The sequence below is a fragment of the Strigops habroptila genome, chromosome 4 (genome assembly GCF_004027225.2).
Source record: "Strigops habroptila isolate Jane chromosome 4, bStrHab1.2.pri, whole genome shotgun sequence".
NCBI lineage: Eukaryota > Metazoa > Chordata > Aves > Psittaciformes > Psittacidae > Strigops > Strigops habroptila.
Window position 1 is genome coordinate 15,900,654 of NC_046358.1, and position 22,241 is coordinate 15,922,894.

The following is a 22,241-nucleotide window of genomic DNA, read 5'->3' on the forward strand; positions in this document are numbered from 1 at the left end:
ATGCTGACTTGCTGACATGTATATCAGTGGCAAATTTGGTGGATAACAGTTGGGCTGGGGAGAGAAGAAAAAGTTAGGGGACTTTGTCTTGCATACTGCATGGAGTTGACAGTTGCACAAATTCAGTTAACACAAAACCAGCAATTCCCCTAAGGGTAACAAAAATAAAACCTATAAGCTAGTAAAACACTGAACTCTATTCTTCAAATAGACTTTCAGTTGATAAGAACTTCCTCTGAAAGGTGAACCTTTTAACTTGACTTCAATTATAATGATGAAAGTAATCCTGGGGAAAAAAGGATAAACTTAATAATAGGTAACCACATAAAGCCAAGTATTTCTAAAGATTAAATTGAATTTTTTTCCTCTGGGAATTAGTTTTATGAAATTAGACATGATTTTGTACATGTAATAACGTAACTGGCTGATAAATGAATATCCCCTCTTGCCCCTGGGATTTGATGTGTGTTATAATTCAGGTAAGAATTTGTGACACAAATAGATAAGCTTTCATGTTTATAATATTTATCATTGTTCTCATTTATTTTTCTGGTTTCAGAGGAGCTGCTGGTTTTCAGGTGTTATGGCAATGCCAGTTCTTTTCCCAAGCTAACAGGGGCTACTGCTGGTAGTGTGTGTGTGTTGCGCTGCATTTCCTAAGTTGGCTAAATTTCAGTAAACCCTGTAGAATAGAGATGATTTAATTTATGCTTTTAAAAAGTACTGGCTGTAAAATGTTGAGCTCCTTATTCTTCAGTTCTCAGTATTTTAAAATACCCCTGGTAATATGTTGCATTTACCATCCTGTATTATATATTTACTGTTCGGGGTGGTGGAGGGGAGTGGTCGGAGGTTTGGCAAAAGTGAGACTTTTCTAGGATGTGAAAACTGATTCCCTCATTCCCAAATTTTTATTTGTAAAATGCCACTTCTTAATGAGGGCTGATGGTGAAGTATGAAGTCTTTCTTCTGGAACATTATGAATCATGAATAATTTGGTGCCCCCAAATCTATCTCTGTCAACATCAGAGTATTAGGATCATTAGCATCCCTGATCCTACAATCTGAAGTCTCAGCATGTTCCCATCAGATAACAGACTAATAATTAAATCTCTTCAAGTAAGACTCGGTTGTGGATAAATTCACTGCTTTGTAAGGGAAAAGAGCATGATCTCACATAAACTACATCTAGGAAGAATTGTAATAGAAGGTCTCTGAATTCATGCGTCAGGCTTGATCTCCTTTTTTCCATTTATCTGAACAAGTAGTTGTTGAATTGTCTTATTTGGCTACCTGAATACAATATAGAAACTGATTAGTGTGCTGTAGTTGAGGGATTTTTTTTGCTATTCTGAGCTGATTTGAGTAAAACACTTCTTATTCAACTGCTTCTGTTTGCTTCTTTGTAATCCAAATGCCTGTGGATGAAATCTTGACTGGTAGGTCTTCATATTCCTGGTGGCTAACTTCAAGATCTCTTGACTTACCAGCCTTTTTAAGAATGATGTAGGACTGCAAAACTACCTTGGGATTCATCTACAAGGACCTTTGAAGTTTGATCAGAATGATCCTTTGTCCTACAGCTGGAACCCCAGTTTTGGAGGAGGGAGAAGGGTGATGAAAGAGGTATAAATACACAAGGAAAGAATGAAAAAAGGCTTGTAGTACATTTTGAGTTGAGAATTAGACACACAGTTCTCTAGTGTTGGTAAAAATCACTGAATAAACTTTGTCCCAAGGATTTGAGACCCATTTTGAATGGATCCTTGGACTGCTTTGCTGGTTATTGCATGCAGTCTGATAAGCAGATCATTGACTTTCCAAGCTTGTTCTCTTAACTGTTTTTTAATTGATACAATTAGGACTAACTGTTCATGTTCCTCTTTCTGTAGCTTTTTCATATGGTTTTCACTTACAGCTTTTTACATGTAGCTGTTCATCTGAGTATTTTGCTGGCCTCTTCAATAAGTTCACATGAATTGAAGAAGCATACAGTTTTTTGGTTATTCTAGTTTGTCCTCACCATATTCTGTTCACATCATATTCTGTTCACATAAATATTCATAGCTTGACCTTGAATAATATTTTTTTAATAATGAAATAGTAACAAAATTGGAATTGACACTGTTAATAATTAATGCTGTTGTCTTTAGAAGTAGGTACCATACCTACCTTGCAGTTACAAGTAATTTGAATAGATTACATATTTTGTGTTAGTGATTCTGCTACTTAATATTTAACTTTCTACAGGTTTTCCAGTTCATAATATCATCTGGTTATTGGTGACAGATGATGCTTATTTAAATCAAGTGTGATTCACCCTGTCTTTGTCATCATGTTTTGCAAGTAATGAATATGAGAGAATGTTAAAGTACAGATTGCCATTACTGTTCCTTTTTCATTAAATTTGATGACCAGTGTACTCAGGACCTATTCATTAGGAGTTTTTAATGTTGTCAAATGTAATGCTTTTACTTTATTTTGCTTAGAGTTAATTGAACCCTTTAGATAAGACCATTAGGTCCCAAACTGGACACTGGGACAGGAAGGTATAGGAAAAATACCATAGATGGGTAGTTACAGTCTCCAGAAAAATTTGACTTAAGTGATTTAATTCATACGAAGATAGACACAGGCCAGGGTGAAGTTCAGTTCTTCAGGGTATGATATTAACTATTACCTTAATCATTTATCGCCTATATTCCAGCTGCTACAGCAATTGCAGAAACTCTTAAAGCATGAAGTGGCTGGACCCCAGCGTGAGACATCCCTAATGATGTCAGGAACATAGTGTTTCCCTTGGAAAATGTACTGTGTGGTCGTGTAATTGACTGTACCATACATACAACAGGTCAAGAATAAGTTCCACAGACCACTTAGTAATATATTCTTTTCATATTATTTTATGGATAAGGATATACACATATACCCTTAATTATTTAGAATTGTCGTCCTGGAAATTTTCGAAGGAAAATAATCTGGGGATGGGGAGAACTGGTGGTATTTGGACGCTTATATGGTCAACACCAAGCTCGGGAATTTGTAGAGCTGCTCTGTGAACTTCTGCCCTTAAGTTAATGAGAAACTTGTACTAGTAGGTTATTTGATTCTGTAAGTATCAGCACATGGTGGCGGGGGGAGGAGATGTATGCTTTGCTTTCAGAGATATTTATGGTGGAAGGGGAATGGTGAGGGACAGTAATCCTGGGTTTCGTTGCAGGCTATGAAAAGGAGCATGTGGTAGTGGACACTTGTACTTCAGCCTGTTTTGTGTTCCACCCTCAGCTTGATTCTTCCTTCACTATCCCTTTTAGCCTGTCTTCCCTCTGCCATAAATCCATACCAGTTTTAATTCTGTTTTCCTTCCATTCTGCCTGTTAAAGCAATCTTGTGTAGCACTTTAGAAAGGGCTGTGCACTGTTCCCATTTCATAGAGCATAAACTATATTTGCTGTGGCACATTTGAAAAGCGTAGACAGAACATCAGGTTATGTGGTGGCGCACAGTGGTTGCATTAACTTCCTTGGTCTGATTTGTGCACGAAGTTGTTTTCACCACCGTGATCAGTTCTCACTGGAGAGTATCTGAAATTTTTGAAAAGTTATAGCTGAAAATTGGGTGGTTTTGCAACAGCTGCACGGGTAGACTGCCTTTCTGAAGTGATTCTAATTGTGTACATAGAAAAAACCTACTGTTTCAGCAGTGTCATGGTAGCAGAATTACAAGGAAAGTAACTGTGCTTATGTAAATAGCTGTGCAAGTACATTAATACCTTAGATGACTTGCAGTGTTATATGATGCAGTCAGCTTGCATTTAAAGTGTTCCTTATGGGTTTAGCTTTATATACATAGCAGCTATTTTGAAGAGGTGCTGTCTATGGCAAGTGAAGTTAAAACATGCTGCCTTTGGATGCAGAAAGTGTCCTGCCTGGCTTGGTGTTTAATTAGTGTGGAGCAAAGTACTCCATAGTTTTGAGAAGGGACTGCGGAAAGTACTGGTTCTGCCAGAAGCATTAGAGAGCCTTGATTAGTAGACAATGCTGTATTGTCTGTGTGGTGCTGGTTCAGCAGCATCTCTCTGCACACATTTAGCAAATATTTAAAGGCCACATTTTGTGTGATTGGTTCAGCCTTTGAAAATTATTAACTTCTTTGTGTTAAAGGATGTACACAGCAATGCAACATTTTATCTTGACAATCTCATGCTTTTGTCTTCTACCAGCAAGGATGTATTTGTGGATTGTTTACTTTATCTCCTCAAAGGGTACTATACTAAATGCTTTGTAATTACTTGAGTACTGATGAGGTGTGGGAAAGCATTTAATTTCCATGGCTTTGTAAAGATGGATTATAGAGGAGCTGTGGCAGACAATATTTTGTTAGCCAGGGAAATAAATGGAACTTTTCAGATCAAGTTACTTGAAAGTATGTGTTTCTATTTAACTCGAGTCTTTTTATAAGTTGTGAATTCTGGCAGAGGTAATACATGCTTTCTGGACTATCCAGCTAATCTGCAAATAGGGCTGTGCAAAACACAGAATGAATGTTATTGACAGCCATTCTCTATTATCACTTTGTAAGCTTTTCTGTTAATTAGCTTCCTTCCTTTTTTTTTGTTAGCATATCATAGTTATTTACATTAATGGCAAAGTTGAATAGGCATTGTTAATACCTAATTGCAGCCAAGGATGTATGACTTGTAAATGGTAAGTTCTTTAAAGCATTTATAAACAAAATTTGGAGTCCTGATCTGGCTCTTCTACAGTTTCTGCAGGAAATGTATGTTCTGTGTGTCCTTCAGCTGAGGAAATTAGCTCCCTGCTTCTGCTCTGTATATCTGTCCACTAAGCCAACTAAAAAGTATCAATAACCAGTTTATAAGAAAAAAAGAAAGAAGTATTTTGGTGTGGAGTCCAAACACAGAAGTATTTTTTCAGGAAGCAGACCAACAATATCTAGAAAATTCTTCACCGTCATTTAACACAACTCTGTATTTTTGAGATGATAATCAATGAGATGTACAAGCATGTTTGTTAGAAATGCTAATTCTGTGTAATAATTACTTTGATAATTTCAGTAACTAAAAAGTTTTGTACGAAATGATTAATGCTTTTATCTCCCTTTTTCTCTGTTCTAGGCTTAAAAGAAGCATAAGCGATTGGATTACAACTCTGACAGTTTGGCGCACAAGTGATGTTAAAACAGTTTGAATGTATTGGAGCATGGCTACTTCTTAAAATGCAAAAGTTAAAGGGAATTTCTGCTTATCAAACCCTACTGAATATCTGAGTTTTCTAGACATCCTGCATTTAACTGTGTCCTTAAATATCCATGATTAAGATCTCATGCAACCATTGTATATTTTGGAGTCTATTCTCCAAAAGAGAACTGTGCATTTAAAAAGCAGAAATGACTGTGTTTTCTCTTGGAACTTACTAAGGTTGAACATACTGAAAGATCATGACCAGCTTGAAGCGGTCCCAGACCGAAAGGGCTGTTGCCACTGGGGTATCAGTTGGGACAGATGGCACCTCAAAAGTCCACTCGGATGACTTTTATATGAGGCGCTTTAGGTCACAGAATGGCAGCTTAGGTTCTGCAGTCATGGCGCCAGTTGGACCTCCTCGCAATGAAACTTCCCATCATGTTACCTCTACCCCTGGAGTCCCTAAAATGGGGGTCAGGGCAAGGATTGCTGATTGGCCCCCGAGGAAGGAGAATATCAAGGAAACAAACAGATCTAGTCAAGATATTGATGCATCGAGTTGCCTTGACAGCATGTCTTCTAAAGGCAGTCCTGGGAGTCAGGGAAGCTCTGTTAACCTGAATGCTAGTGATTCTGTCATGTTAAAGAGCATCCAGAGCACGCTTAAAACCAAGACCAGACAATCTGAGAATCTAGACTCCAGGTTTCTTACACCTGATGGCTATCCCAGTTCCCCAAGGAAAGCTCTTCGCAGAATAAGACAGCGCAGCAACAGCGACATTACTATAAGTGAGCTTGATGTGGATAGTTTTGATGAATGTATTTCACCCACTTTTAAATCTGGACCATCTCTGCACAGGGAGTATGGCAGCACATCTTCCATAGATAAGCAGGGAACTTCAGGGGAAAGTTTTTTTGACTTACTGAAGGGCTATAAAGATGAAAAGTCTGATCAGAGAAGCCCAGCCACAAGTAAGCTTAGTGAACTCCTGATTGCCAGTGGAAGCAAGGGCTCAGGCTTCTCTCTAGATGTGATAGATGGACCTATTACTCAAAGGGAAAACCTGCGACTCTTTAAGGAAAGGGAGAAGCCACTCAAGAGACGCTCAAAATCAGAGACAGGAGATTCATCCATTTTTCGTAAGCTGCGCAATGCCAAAGGTGAAGGGGAGCTTGGGAAGTCTTCAGATCTTGAAGATAACAGGTCAGAAGACAGCATCAAGCCTTGGACTTGTCCAAAATGTTTTGCTCATTATGATGTACAGAGTATTTTATTTGATTTAAATGAAGCTGCAATCAACAGGCATAATGTCATTAAAAGAAGGAACACAACCACAGGTGCATCTGCTGCTGCTGTAGCATCACTTGTCTCTGGACCCTTGTCCCACTCTGCAAGTTTCAATTCTCCAATGGGCAGCACCGAAGACCTGAATTCAAAAGGAAATCTCAACATGGACCAGGGGGATGATAAAAGCAATGAACTGGTGATGAGTTGTCCTTATTTTCGTAATGAGATTGGTGGGGAAGGGGAGAGGAAGATCAGCCTTTCCAAATCTAATTCGGGTTCCTTCAGTGGGTGTGAAAGTGCCTCATTTGAGTCGACTCTGAGTTCTCATTGCACAAATGCTGGAGTAGCAGTTCTGGAAGTTCCCAAGGAGAATCTGATTTTACATCTAGACAGAGTGAAAAGATACATCGTTGAACATGTTGACCTTGGTGCATATTATTATCGAAAATACTTTTATCAGAAAGGTAGGTAAATTTTATTTATCCTTGTGTTTTATTAATGAAGATTAAAAAAGAAAAAAAAATCCTAAAATATGAGAACTTTCTTCCCTCCACATGAAGACTTGATGTAATGAGAATTTAATGACCACTTGCAAAGTTAGCATTTTCAATAGTCTTTGGATATTTTGATATTTTAATCATCCATTTCAATATGTGTGTGTATATTTATTTTAAGTCAATAATATATAAAGATAAAAACCTGTTTTCCTCAGTATTTTCATTATAGCCATTATTCTAGAAAGAAAATTCTAATTTGTCAAATTTTGTAGAAAGAAGATCTCTCTCTATATAACTATATAGACATACCCGTGTGTTGCAGTGGCAATAATGTATCTGAAAAAACAGTACAGTTCTCTTAACACATGGTTCCGCTGAAATGAAGGATTATCATTTCCATTGGAGGAGTGCAGGAAAAAAATCAGATCAAAGCTTTTTTGACCTAAGAAACAAGGAAAGCCCAAACATTACCCTGATATCCCCCCTCATCAAAATGATGCTGGCACCGTGAGATGCAGATCTTGCTGTCTCTTCTTCCTGATTCTGAAAATGATCAAAAAGAGTGCAGAATAAAGTCTTCTAAAGCTTGAGAGTTCTCTTTGCAGGATTGTGCGCCTTGCTGTGGTGTCTCCTGGTGGATAAAATTAGTCTAATGACTAACCTGAAGAGTGCTTGTTCCATAGCTACCAATTATCAGGTTTGGGTTTCATCTCTTTAGTGAAAGCAGCTCAAAAGAGCTTGTTTCCTGCAGATTAAAGAAACAGGGATGCCTGGTTAAAATAAGTGGATGGTCAGTTTAAAAAAACCTTCCTCTTGTTAACTGTTAATTAACTCATCCCCCATTTTGCCCTTTCTTCAAAGTATGTCCATCTTTTGCCTCTTCTTCCCTTCATGGTACCTTGGTTCAGTGGCTCTCATCATACTTCCCACAGTCTCTGATTTCTGCAGTCTTTCTGTGGCTGAGGGATAACCTTTGCTGCACGGTTTTTGAGTGCTAAACCACATTCTTTGGAGACAAAGGAGTGAGGAAAAATGCTGGTTTCCTGAGAACAGCCAATTCGTAAGTGGAATGTAGGATGAGGTGTTTTTGGGAAGAGCCCGAGATTAGAGAATTTTGCCTGTGATTGCCTTCCTATCTGTCTCCCTTCAGAACAGTTTGATTCCTTAGCACTCTGGTGAGTTTTGCAATCAGCAACTAAAGGTGCAGTTTCATGTTACAGCTGACCTGATTTAATAGCATTTCAGCACAAAAAGGGGAAGACTGTTCCATCCCCCTTCCTTGTGCGAATTCTCTTGTTTTCTGAAAACTTGGTAAGCCTGTTCAGTTAATAACCAAGTAGAAATCTTTCCATCACAATAATTTAGTTGTCTATTGCTAGGTTATTTCTCTCTAGTTTTAGTGAGTCAAATCAACTTTCCTTGCAGTCAGAGAAGTGCCAAAGCCTACTGCCTGGTAAGCAGTGAGAGTGAACAGTGGAAGAAAGGGCTGGGATTTCAGCCATTAGGCAACAGCAATGTATTAGTTTGGTTTGTCCTTAAAGGAAATCACACCTTCATGCTACTGCAATGCCAGTCACCATTTTATCTCAATTTCTTTCTAGTTGCAATTAATTAGATAAAACTGACATAACGTAGTCCTAAGGGTATTGGTGAGGGGTAATCAGATATAAAAGTGTCAATATATTTATGGAGCAGGTTTGGTTGAGAGAGAAAGCTGTGATTTTTTTTTTTTTTATTTTTTTTTTCTTTCTTTCCTGCAAGCCCTAAAACTGGATTTCAAATTCACTATGCTCATGTTCAGTCCAGCAGGCACAAGCCAGGGGCATTGTTTCTACCAGGGATTTTTCTGTCTGAAAAGAGGTCTACTTCAGAAGCCTCATCAGGTATGCCCAAACCCCACAGTTCTTCAAGTACCAAACACATTTTATTGACCAACCAGTATACCGTCTTTCCCCAAGCAAACTTCAGACTAATCTGAAAGAGATGGTGTGCTGATAAAACTTGAAGCAGCATAATAGGAAATAAAAATCAAGGAAGTCAGTTGTAACTGAAAGTTTTTATAGCATGAAACAAGTAATGATGCAGAAACTTCCTTGTTTGAAGAGGAGGTTGGATCTTTATGATGTTATGAATGGAGTATTCAGTGACAAAAGACAAGTTTTGGTGGTATTAGTTAGTCGAGTCAGCAGGCCTTGGGTAATTTTGGTGTCTTAATATGAAGCAAAGGGTTCTGTTTCGGCAATGATAACTTTTAAAGGTCTCAAGCCAGGAAAATGTCCCAGAATTGGAGAACTACTGAAGCACTCTTGGAACTCAAAAAGAATAAAAAGTGATGACCCAGAGAATTGTAATCCTTTAGGTTTTCATTCCAACTTCAAATAAACAAGATGGTAATTTGGGACTGTATCAACGAAGAATTGTCAGTTAAAACTCATTAATGATGTCAGGAAGCATGATTTAATGAAAAGTAGGTCTTGTCACAAAAACTCTGCACTGTTAATCTTTTGTGTCTTAAAAAAAGCCATTGCATTGATATAATCCATTTTAATTTCTCCAAGGTAATTTGGTGAGATGCTAATGGTGACTTGACTGAAATCTTTAATTATATGGATGTAATAACTTGTTCTTCACAGATATTGTTTTGTGGATAATGGCTGCATCTTGAACTTTAGCAGTGTATGGGGGAGCTGGAGTATTACTAACATGGTCCAACTTAATTGGAATATCTTTAGTTAGTGTAAAATGTTTGCATGTGACATTTATGGAAGAGTCTTATAGGTTCATCGATGCATGCAAGTGGATGAGCATTTTTATGTAAAGGAAATACCAAGGTGAAATCAACATATTAGTTAACCCTTTGCAGAGCAGTGGTAAAACTATTGATAAATAATGTTCTGGCCTGGTGTCCAGACTTCTAAATGTGAAAATACTGGTAGAGACAGTTTGGTGGAGGTTAGAAAAATGGTACGGATGTTGGGAAAAGAACATCATAACATTGATTCCCAAGGCTGGATTCAGCTCCTCTACTTTATATCTGAGCTAATGGTGCAGATTCCCTATGTACTCAAAGAGAAATAAACATTGCAGGCTGATATGCCTTACTTCCCTCAATTCACTACAGGAGGTTCATACGCAACTAACTCACATGGAGATGTTTATACTTACAGGAGATGAATACTACTCTTGTATTGCAAAAGGCATATTTGCAAAGTGACTATTTAAAGGTGTATTTCAAAAGGTGTGTTTGATAAGGGGACTTGAAATTGGAAGATTTTAGACGTTTATAAGCACAGAGATATGTGGTAATACTACTGCTAAAAAAAACCACCAAACCAAAACGGGGAAGCTGGAACAAGAACAAGTTTGTGAAAGCTGCACAAATTTGACCTTGAAATAAGATTAAGCTTTGATCAAGAAGGACAACTATGCATGGGAAAAACTTCCTAAAGGATATTGTTCGCTCTTTGAATTTTACGTGACAGTAAAGGGAGGAAACAGAAGATTTCAAGAAGCCACCTGTCAATCGTTTTGGGGCTTTCTGGACTATTTTAACTTGTAGAACATTCTAAAATTTTTTTGTCCTATACGATGAGTATAAAACCTTGCAACTAATCTTCTAAGAAAATACACCTTAAGAGAGTTGATGAACTTCAGTTTGATACAGTGTATTTTTTGATAGAAAGGAGGAACCTTTCAGGCCTTCTTATGGAAATGTAAAAAAGAAGTTACCTTTTTGTATGAGAAAGTGAAATTCTTACTTAAATACATTCTACCCCTCACAATTCATTTCATACTATTGACTGCAATGCTTCGGTTTATTTAAAACACAAAGGAGAAAGAGAAGCAAAATCCTTGAACTTGCTGTTTCTGGGCATAAAATTACAGTTTCCAGAGAAGGAAAGAGTTGTCTTAGGTCAACCCAAAACTTCTAGTCCTGTCTTCTGTCAAAGGCCAGCAACAGATACTGGAGGAAGGAGTAAGAATAGGTAAATGCATAGCGATACTTTCTAGGTGAACTTAGCCATCTGGAGATGTGTAGATAATGGACTACTTAACCTGGTGATAGTATCATTTGTATTTACTATCTTTGGACTTGTCCTATGGGCATTTATCCAGTCATCTGCTACCCTGAATAACTTTCAGCATTCAGAGTACTCCTGCAGCAGCAAGGAGTTCTGCAGCTTGACTACACTGGTCCCAAAGAGCCAATTTTTACTGGCTCTATCTCTTGGCTTCCAGAATGAAAACTAGGGTCATCAGATTAACCATCTCACTGCTAGGTGAGAAAGTTTGGTTTTCTCACCTTTCCTTGCTATATGTTATTTTAAAAGCCTCAACCATCTTATTCCCCCCCGTTATGTTTTGTTGCCCTTCTCTGAACCTTTTCCAGTTGAGAACAGGGCATAGTATTTAAGACACAAGCAAACCTCAGTCTTACATAGTACGGTAATGTTTTCTGGTTTCTACTTAAAAATTCTGAATGTCTGGCCGTAACTTATAACCAAGACTTGAATTTCTTTCACATGCATGGGTAAAAGCTTCTGGATGAAGCCTTCCAAATGGACATTTAGGTAACAGGTTAATCATTAGAAATAAAGTATTTTTCAAGGAGAGCCATGCTTATTAGTCTGTCTATAGCTTGATATTAAAGATTTATTATTAATACTTAAATTACAGGGATGGAGAAATCTGTTTCCATCAGCTTCATAGAACATAGAATCATAGAATAGTCAGGGTTGGAAAGGACCTCAAGATCATCTGCTTCCAACTCCCCTGCCGTGGGCAGGGACACCTCACTAAGACCATGTCACCCAAGGCTCTGCCCAACCTGGCCTTGAACACTGCCAGGGATGGAGCATTCACCACTTCTTTGGGCAACCTGTGCCAGTGCCTCACTGCCCTGACAGTAAAGAACTTCTTCCTTATATTAGCTTGTTTAAGTGCTGCTTAGAAAAGAGAGCACATCACTCCAGAGGAGCTGTCTGTTCTCTCTGTCCCCCCACTAGTGTCTGGGAATTACAGCTCTCATGGGAAGAACCAAGAGCATCCATTTAGCTTCAGTAATCATCAGGCAGTAGTCACTGACATCGTTACCATTTAGGATAAATTTGAGTTACTGGCTTAGAATGAAAGACTTGACTGAGAAGTGAATGGTTTCCTGAGGTGGTTTTATAGCGAATGAGCTGTTGGTCAGCTTTCCTTTAACTGCTGGCAGCCAGTAAAAAAAACCTCTTTGCTCCAATGCCTTAAATTGCTGCATATTCTATCCCCAAATCCATACCTTTCAGATGTGTGGCTATACTTACAGAAAACTTACAGTTAACAGTCTGGCCATGAGCAACAGTCTGAAGACATTGTAAGACTGAGGTCTAATAATGCTGCCCTCTTGTTTCCAGAGAACAGCTGGGAAGAATTTTCCAGTACTGTAAATGCTGTGGTAGGGTAAGAGCAAAATGACTAATGCTGAGTTTCATTCTGAAGCAAAACATTTCAGACTTTTACTTCTAGTCTGATGACACAGAATACATCAATTGAGCATGATATCTAAAGGTAAATATGATAAAAGCACAGAAGCAGCTCCCCACTCAAAATGAAGTGCATTTATTTGGATTCCCTTTGCAAAGCAAACTCATAAATATCTGCCAGGAAAATGAGTATTTTCACTTAAGTTTTTCCACTGGAAGTGTCTTTCGAATTATATGATAATATTTAACTATTTTATAAAACATGTATAATCTTTTTTTATGACCAGGTACAAACAATTATTTCTTTTTGGCATGGATTTATACTTTAATTTATGGCTGTTGCTGGTTGTCTCCTGAATATCTTTTAATTAAACAATTTTTCAACAGTTATTTAAATGAAATAATGTCAAGCTTGAGAAGTGTTGCTTTCAATGAGGTTTTGTGTGGGGTGGAAGAAAAAGCTGTCTTCTATGCTATTCGCATTTGACATAAAATTCTTGAAGTATAGTTGTAAAGTAGCCCTTGCTTTTTCAATAAAACCCCTAATTAACTACCTTTGGATTGGATAGTAAGCTTTGTGCCCTTAAATTCTGTTACTGCTTTTCCTGCTACAGGAAAATGTTTGGATGCAAGGAAATCCAGGGTGTAGCGGTAAATAAAGTGGAGATGCAAGAACTTCTGTACCACAGGCAAATGTAGTCAGACATGGGGGACTGTACACTGTAGCTTGCAGAAAGAATACAGAGGTGGGGTTGAGGAGGACAAAGAGAATACAGATGAAGCTAAAGAATGAACCTGTAAGTAGTAAATGTGAATGGAGGAGAGGGCAGTGTGGATAGAGGACACGGGGGTGGGAGGGGTGCATAGGAAAGCAAAAAAGACAACTGCCTGGTGTGGAAAGAAAGGAAAAATGATAAAAGACATTTCCTATTAGGATAGAAGTGTCAAATTCCATACCTGTTTGTGTATTTTTCCAAATAAATAGGAGCTAGACAAAAAGCTTAATCAAATGGTACAGAATTGTGTGTGTATTTTCATGCAGCCTCAAATGTTCCTCTTACCAGACTTCCTAAATGTGTTTTCAAGATGTAATTTCTCCCGAGAAAACTCTCTGAATTTCAGGCTACACTGGTTACAAGATACACAAATTTTATCATCTGTGCAGCTGTCAGTACAGAAAACTAATGTAATTTTTGGACCTTTCCGGTATGTATTGGCAACATACCTTTTTTTATTTAAAATTTTCTATTGTATAAGCAAAGGTATGAATGCTTCTAAGTCACTAGACAGTTTAGTGTGGAGATGGCCAACCTATCTCAGGTTTTGGAGGCTGCAACATCCTGATAGAAAGTCGATGTCACATTCTCAATGACTGTTTCTGTATTGACCATCTCTGCCATAAATGAACCTGTTGTGTGGAAGACAACTTCCTCTTTCAAGCAGTAGAGGAGCCGACGAGGAGAGGTGCCATGCTGGACCTTGTGCTCACCAACAGGGAGGGACTGGTTGGAAATGTAACGCTCCAGGGCAGCCTTGGCTCTATTGATAACGAGATGGTTGAGTTTGAGATCCTCAGGACGGTGAGAAGAGCGTGCAGCAAGCTCACTGCCCTGGACTTCAAGAAAGCAGACTTTGGCCTCTTCAGGAACCTCCTTAGTAAGGTTTCATGGGATACAGTCCTTGAGGGCAGGGGGGCCCAAGACTGCTGGTCCATATTCAAGGATCACCTGCTACGTGCTCAAGAGTGTTGCATCCCGACTAGAAGAAAGTGCAGCAGGAGGGCCAGGAGACCTCCATGGATGGACAAGGAGCTGCTGAGGAAACTTAGAGGGAAAAAAGAAGCTTATAGAAGGTGGAAGCGAGGACAGGCGGCCTGGGAAGAATATAGGAGCATTGCCCGAGAAGCTAGGGACCAGGTTAGGAAAGCTAAGGCCCAGCTAGAGTTAAGTTTGGCAAGGGATGTAAAAGATAACAGGAAAGGATTCTATAGATACGTAGCAAATAAAAGACAGACTAGGGACAATGTGGGCCCCCTCCGGAAGCTATCAGGAGAACTGGCTACCATGGAATTGGAGAAGGCTGAGGTTCTTAATGACTTCTTTGCCTCAGTCTTCACCAGCAAATGCTCTGACCACACCACGAAAGTCTTGGAAAGCAAATGCAGGGACTGTGAAAATGAAGACCTTAGGCCCACTGTAGGAGAGGATCAGGTTCGAGACCATCTTAAGAACCTGAACGTGCACAAGTCCATGGGACCTGATGAAATCCATCCACGGGTCCTGAAGGAGCTGGCGAATGAAGTTGCTAAGCCACTGTCCATCATATTTGAAAAATCCTGGCAGCCAGGTGAAGTTCCCGATGACTGGAAGAAGGGTAATATAACCCCCATTTTCAAGAAGGGGAAGGTGGAAGACCCAGGGAACTACAGACCAGTCAGTCTCACCTCTGTGCCTGGCAAACTCTTGGAACAGTTTCTCCCGGAAAACATGCTAAGGCACATGAAAAACAACGAGGTGGTTGGTGACAGCCAACATGGCTTCACTAAGGGCAAATCCTGCCTGACCAATTTGGTGGCCTTCTATGATGGAGCCACGGAACTGATGGACAGGGGCAGAGCAGTTGACGTCATCTACCTGGACTTGTGCAAAGCGTTCGACACTGTCCTGCGCGACATCCTTGTCTCTAAATTGGAGAGACGTCAATTTGATAGATGGACCACTCGGTGGATAAAAAACTGGCTCGATGGCCACACTCAAAGAGTTGTGGTAAATGGCTCGATGTCCATTTGGAAACCTGTAACGAGTGGTGTCCCTCAGGGATCGGTGTTGGGACCGGTCCTGTTCAACATCTTTGTCGGCGACATGGACAGTGGGGTTGAGTGCGCCCTCAGCAAGTTTGCCGACGACACCAAGCTGTGTGGTTCGGTTGATACGCTGGGGGGAAGGGATGCCATCCAGAGGGACCTTGACACGCTTGTGAGGTGGGCCGATGCCAACCTTATGAAGTTTAACCAAGCCAAGTGTAAGGTCCTACACCTGGGTCGGGGCAATCCCAGGCAGAGCTACAGATTGGGCAGAGAAGAGATTCAGAGCAGCCCTGCAGAGAAGGACTTGGGGGTGTTGGTTGACGGGAAGCTGAACATGAGCCGGCAGTGTGCGCTTGCAGCCCAGAAAGCCAACCGTATCCTGGGCTGCATCAAAAGAAGCATGACCAGCAGGTCGAAGGAGGTGATCCTGCCCCTCTACTCTGCTCTTGTGAGACCTCACTTGGAGTACTGCGTACAGTTCTGGTGTCCTCAACATAAAAAGGACATGGAGCTGTTGGAGTGAGTCCAGAGGAGGGCCACGAGGATGATAAGAGGGCTGGAGCACCTCCCATATGAAGACAGGCTGAGAGAGTTGGGGCTGTTCAGCCTGGAGAAGAGAAGGCTGCGTGGTGACCTCATAGCAGCCTTCCAGTATCTGAAGGGGTTCTACAAGGATGCTGGGGAGGAACTCTTCCTTAGGGACTGTGGTGGTAGGACAAGGGGTAATGGGTTCACACTTAAACAGGGGAAGTTTAGACTAGATATAAGGAAGAAGTTCTTTACAGTGAGGGTGGTGAAGCACTGGAATGGGTTGCCCAGGGAGGTTGTGGATGCTCCATCCCTGGCGGTGTTCAAGGCCAGGTTGGACAGAGGCTTGAACCATGTGGTTTAGGGCAAGGTGTCCCTGCCCATGGCAGGGGGGTTGGAACTAGATGATCTTAAGGTCCTTTCCAACCCTTACGATTCTATGATTCTGTGATTCTGTTTGGTGAGCTACAAACATCCTGAAATAAAGCAAGTTACTTGATGGAGGCAGAAGAAAAGCTAGGGTGCTAATAAGGTGGTTTGGGTTTTTAGACAACAGAAAATCTCTGTGGCATTTACAGGGCTCGTATCAGTGGAGTAGTATAAAGATTTAATTAGGCTTATATGGATGGTCTAATTTATTCATAATTTCCCAACTCATGACTAATTCAGTCACCCAAAGCTTACACCAGTATTGACAGGATATTCCAGAAGATATTAAAAGAATTTTGAATCTTAATTACCTCTCTGCAGAGTCTTGGCTTCTGATGACTTGCAGAGGAATCTGATAGAAAGCAAGATTTCATAATGCTGTGAGCATGTTTCTTTTATGCCTTGTGTGGTCTGAAATCTTAAATTGGAAACATTGGGGAAAGGGTAATGAAATACCAGATACTGGGGAATAGAATAGGTCCTCCAAGTGCTTAAAGGGTTGGACAGCTGTGTTAAGAGGTGTAATTCTGGGGCACAAGTAAGTTCATAAGGAGGGGGCACCTACTTGAAAAGCATTTAATGTGTTGGAGGAAAGTATAGCAAGAACTATAGCAGTAAGTATAATTTTAAAAATAAATAGAATAAAAAATGAGGTACTCAAATTTTTAACATCACAAGTGATTCATTCATTGGAGAAGTGACTGCCTTTTGGATATCACTTTGGATAGAGTGTATTTCAAGATCTGGCTTTGGTATCTTTAAAGATTCATTTCTTAATGGTGATAGCAAAATATTTTACATTTTGTCTCTGTAATGCAGTAGTTCATATTAGACTGCTCTTAAAGGTGTTGCTTTAAAATGCTGGTGGTTTTAAGAATAACAAATAGTCTGTATATAGTAATTCAGGAAGTATGGCTATGTTTCCTTTCAGGGTAGTTACTTTTTTTTTTTTTTTTCCCAGTCCACTGAATTTCACGTTTCTTCTTTGAATTGTTGAATTTTCAGATAACTCTAACTTTCTATTTTTGTGCATGAATAAATTCATTCATATGTGCAGATATGCAGCACATGGAACGCGATGACCTAGGGCTTGTTTTTCTTGTACAATGCTTGACTTCTATTTTTTGACAGTTTCTCTTAAATTTTCCATTCAGGTATTGTATGTTTAAATTCAGTTGTCATTTGAGATGTGCAGCTTTGTATGTTGATGCCTTCACGGTGATGTACCTCTGTAATCAGTCGATGGTTCATAATGCTCAACAGGCTCTATAGAAGAGCCTTCAACACCAATGTCTTAAACCGTTGAGCTTTAATTTTTGTCAGTGCATTTTTCTAATATTTTTTTTTCATGTAAAGCTGGGCTTTACATGTATCTTGGTGTATCTCAAATAATCAGCTGTTCAGCTAGTGAGTAATTTCTCCAGCCCTGTATTCTCTCTGCGACCTTCCCAACTAGGCTACTTTTAGACTCAACTTTTAGCACTTTAAATGCTTGGGGTTCTTCAACATTTCACTGTTAAATATTTATGCGAGTCACTTTGTTTCTCACACTTTATTGTTCTGTGGTACTGTGCTTTGATTTTCATTTTTCTTTTTTTTATTATTCCTTTTTTTACTGTGAACAAGTCTTTAACTTCTTTTTCAGCTTCATCAGTTTTCCCCGTTTATAATTAACTTGTTTAGCTGGTTTTTGCTTTTTCTATACAAAAATAAGTAAGTTGCATCCTTTGCAAGTACAATTGTTTGCTGCTCCCATATTAGCATAAAGTGGTGAGTTTCTCACTTTGATGCATTTGGCTTCCTTTTTACTTTTAAGGGGGGGGGTGGGATTGTTTGTGCTTATTTAGCTCAATGTGAATGAAACTGATTTTGATATAGGAGCCAATGTAAGAGGTGTATCCTGGTTTAGGTGTGTTTAAGCAGAGATGCAATGTTGAATTTCAGCCTTCTTGTATGAAAAGAGCTTACTAGAGAACTGAAGCATGAGAATGAAGTCCTTGTACCACTGAAGACATACTCTTATTGACTCTACTAGAGCTGGCAATTTATTTCCAATGTAACAACTAAGCATGAAAATATAGTTGAGATGTAAGAAAAAAGAAGATGGACTTTTATTTCTGTTGGTTTTATTTTTGTTGTTATATTTTATTTCTTTTTTTTTTTTTCTTTTCTTTTTTTTTTCTTTAATGCAAGAACACTGGAACTATTTTGGGGCAGATGAGAACCTGGGTCCAGTAGCTGTGAGTATAAGAAGAGAGAAGCCAGATGAAATCAAAGAAAATGGACCTCAATACAATTACCGGATTATATTCAGAACCAGTGAGGTAAGCGGTTCGGGAATGATAATAAAAGAATCTAGTGGTAGGCAAAACCAGGTGGTATGTGTGGGGTGTGTGTGCTTTCAGCACTGATAATAGAATTTTCTCCTCTCCATACGTATAACCCAGGAATCTCCGGACAAAGTTATGCCATGTGTTTATATTACACAGAATGTAAGTAAGCGTACCAGTGAGTGAGTTGCTCCATAACATCCAATACAGAGGTAACTGTGAAGGTTGGTTTGGGTAAAGCTTGAGAAACTTACAGGAGCTGTATTAGCTAGAAGCAAGCAAAGACAAGGGAAATTGTCCTCCACTGTTACACATGACATTGGGTAGACCTGAGAAGTGTACTTTTATACTTTGAATTGCTATGCTAGAAATACTACTAATAATATTTTCCAAGCATTAGTTTCCTATAAAACTTAATACTGTTGAATCATTTGAAATATCCTGACTAATGTTAGCTATCAGAGTCAGTGACATTTTGTGTATCAGTGTCTGTTTCACGCAACATAAGTTGCTTGATGTCCTCAGTCTCTACTGAGAATTGGAAAAAGAGTGTGTTTTGCTCCACTGCTATTGCTAATCAACCTTTTCTCAGTGCATAATTAAATATATAAGCTATTTTTGGTTTGTATGTTTAGCTTATGACATTAAGAGGCTCTGTGCTGGAAGATGCTATCCCTTCAACTGCAAAGCATTGCACAGCCAGGGGACTTCCCCTAAAAGAAGTCCTGGAGTATGTGGTTCCTGAGCTGAATATCCATTGCTTAAGGCTGGCCTTCAACACTCCGAAAGTCACAGAACAGCTTATGAAGCTGGATGAACAAGGGGTAAGTGCAGAGTTATAGAACGAGACAAATTGTCTTAAATTGTCAGATTACAGCTGTGAACTGCAAAATTACCTTTTAGCTTTAAGTGATTAGAGTCAGCCTATTAAAATGCCTCATTTAAACTAAAGCCGGTCATCTCTAGGGAGAGTTATGTTGCATGTCTTCCCCCAAGTTTTGCAGACTATTTGGTATGTATGATGTCAAGCTCATTGCTCTTAGTCTGAAGTTTTAAATTAATGTTATGGCAATTGTCCATTTTTATTTGCCTTAGAAGAGACTGAATGATTGGTTTTCAAAGACTGTGGGGAGGGGGAAGTTTTGTTCTGATTTTCTTGTAGCTGTTATCATGAGAATAGAAATCTCTCATGTTACTAAATATTTTGTTGTACTGTTGTATTGGCATAGCCATTACCAGGGTGCTGCCTGTCTCTTTTTCGATTTTTTTTTTTTTTTTTTTTTTTTTCCCTTTCCTTCCCCTGAAACAAAGTACATGGCAAAATACTCTAAGCCTCTTCTTCATACAAGTGGTTTTCAATTAGGTGATAGTCCCCTGATCTCTTGAAGATGGAACCAAGGCTCATTAATTATACAGCTTAAACTTAGCAAAATGAAACTCCATGAGTAAAGTGACTTTTATTATTAAGAACTTTGACAGTGACATTTAACAGCTCTGAGTACGAAGACTCTCTTTTTTCCTTGTCGCTTCTCATGATTAGCCTGTTCTGCACAAAATTAACATCTACGTTGTTATTTCTTCTTGCTGTCAGTCTAACACTGCCATCATAAAATTGAAAAATGTCTAATTATTGCCCCACAAGGGAGAGAATACAGCTAATTCTAAATAGGTTTATAAATTACTATCATGAAGACTTTGACAGCGTCCTTGTGGTTTGCTTATCAAAATGGACAAGATAAAGAATCTCCAAATAGATACCTACCAGAAGCAAAACTTCAGCAAAACACTTTGTCCTCTAGTTAGTTTCAGAACCTCATTTATTTCACTAAGATCATGATACAAGAGAATGAGTAGCTGTGGTTACTGCAGAGTATCCAGACTAACACAGGAGTGGTTATGCGTCAGCCCAATATTGTCACTGACCATGACCAGCTGTGAGTCCCTGGCTAAGAAAATGAGACCAGGATGAACATGAGTGATACTTTCCTAGCTCCTGATAGCTTGTGTAGGGCTCCTGGTAGGCTTTTATAGGGAGCTCTACACCTCTGCTGTACCAGTTTGATGACTCCTAATTTAGTTAGTCATTCTTGCATAGAAGTTTTTCTGTACTTCTGATCATGCTTTTGCCTCTCTGGAGTTCTTCCAGTTTTCCTCCTCTTCTCCCACAGCTGTTTCAAAACAGGAGTTTTGAAAATGAGGAAAATTTAGGTTTAGTATGCTTTATCTCCTCCCTCTCTAATAATCATTGATATTTTATTTACTTTATGGCTACTACTGAACCTTGAAAGCATGTTTTCATGCTACAATCCTGTTCTTTAGGGGTGCAAGTCAGAGCTCATTGGTGCAAATACAAATTTGGGTATCTGTGTACCACACGGGTCACTTAGAGTTTTACTTGCACTGAGGTTCATCTGCTGTTCTTTTGCCCAGTTATCCATTATTGTAGGTTCCTTTGGTAGCTCTCATAGCCAACTTCAACTCTGGTACTGCAGAGGAATAACAACTCAGTAATGTTAGCAAACTTAATTACCTTACTGTTTATCACCGCTATCAGATTGTTGAAGTGTGTGTTGAATACTGTATGTCCAAGTGAAGATCCTTGCCTTACTCCACTGAACATTTTCTTCAGCTGCTTTTTGTCTTTTAGCCAGTTACATGTCTAGGGGAGTTTTTTTTTCTGTACCCTAGCTATTTAGGGTTTTTACGACTTTATGAAGAAAAAGCTTTGTTAGATGTCTCTTAAAAATTCAAGTATACTCTGTATCAGCTGTATCTCCTGCATGTGTTTATCAGCTCCTCCAGAGAACAGCACTGCAATGAGCCAGTGAATACATAAGGTTGAGGGGAGATGGATTTACCATGTAGCCTGCTAAAAGGACGGCATCTTTACATGCTTATGCTGTTCAGTGTAACTGTTCTCATGGCCTTTGAAGGTCCTTTCCAACCCAAACTATTCTATGATTTTATGATGCTTACAAGTTGGAGGCCCAAATATTTTCCTTGGATGATTGGAGCAGGGGTTCCAAATATGCACATATTTAGTTTAATGATTTGTTACCTAAACTTAATCTGCCCTTCATCCAGAATCATGTTTGTCAGGCAGTTGAATATTCAAGGATATCTTTTTCAATCTCTTTACAAAAGTTTTCTGTTTCAGCAATGGAGAAAATGGCATTTAATTCAACATGGCTCCATAAGTAAGCCTTTGGTTTTGAAAATCAGTACCTTCCAGATACAGCCATCAAGAATCTGCAATCTCAATAGTATTGATGGGAAAATTTTCACAAAGAAAAAAAAACCCTAGCAGAAAGTTCTATTTAAAAGAACTGCAAATTATTTCTAGTAAACACCTAATTTGAAAAGTAATTTAGCAAGTGGGTAATATCTAAAAAAGCATGAGCTTAAATTATCCTTATTTCGCATATTGTACATGTCACTATCCTCCCACAATATGGTGTGTAGTATGGTTTTCTGTTACTACTCAAATTTTTGAAAATCATTAAGGACAAGTGATAGTTAAAACTGTATTATCTACATCAAAGTATTGTGGTAATGAAACAATTTGACACTTCTAACAGAAGAAGATAAGCACACTGTACTAATTAGAAGCTGCATTTTTTATCAATTCCAAGCTAACAGGGAAGTGTGGGTAACAGCTGCTCTACTAATTAGGTACACAGAATGTTTATCAC

General features: G+C 39.0%; 1 protein-coding gene across 5 annotated transcripts in view; it reads left to right on the forward strand.

Annotated features, from left to right (window-relative positions):
- SIPA1L1 (signal induced proliferation associated 1 like 1) overlaps positions 1-22,241 on the forward strand; it is a 223,412-nt gene that overhangs the window by 133,262 nt on the left and 67,909 nt on the right. For all 5 annotated transcript variants that reach the window (XM_030482943.1, XM_030482947.1, XM_030482944.1 and 2 more), the window contains 3 exons: positions 5,138-6,958; positions 18,413-18,543; positions 19,185-19,373. In XM_030482943.1, coding sequence (XP_030338803.1) covers positions 5,461-6,958; positions 18,413-18,543; positions 19,185-19,373 — 1,818 coding nt within the window. In that variant the 5' untranslated portion in view covers positions 5,138-5,460. The remainder of the gene's footprint in view (positions 1-5,137; positions 6,959-18,412; positions 18,544-19,184; positions 19,374-22,241) is intronic.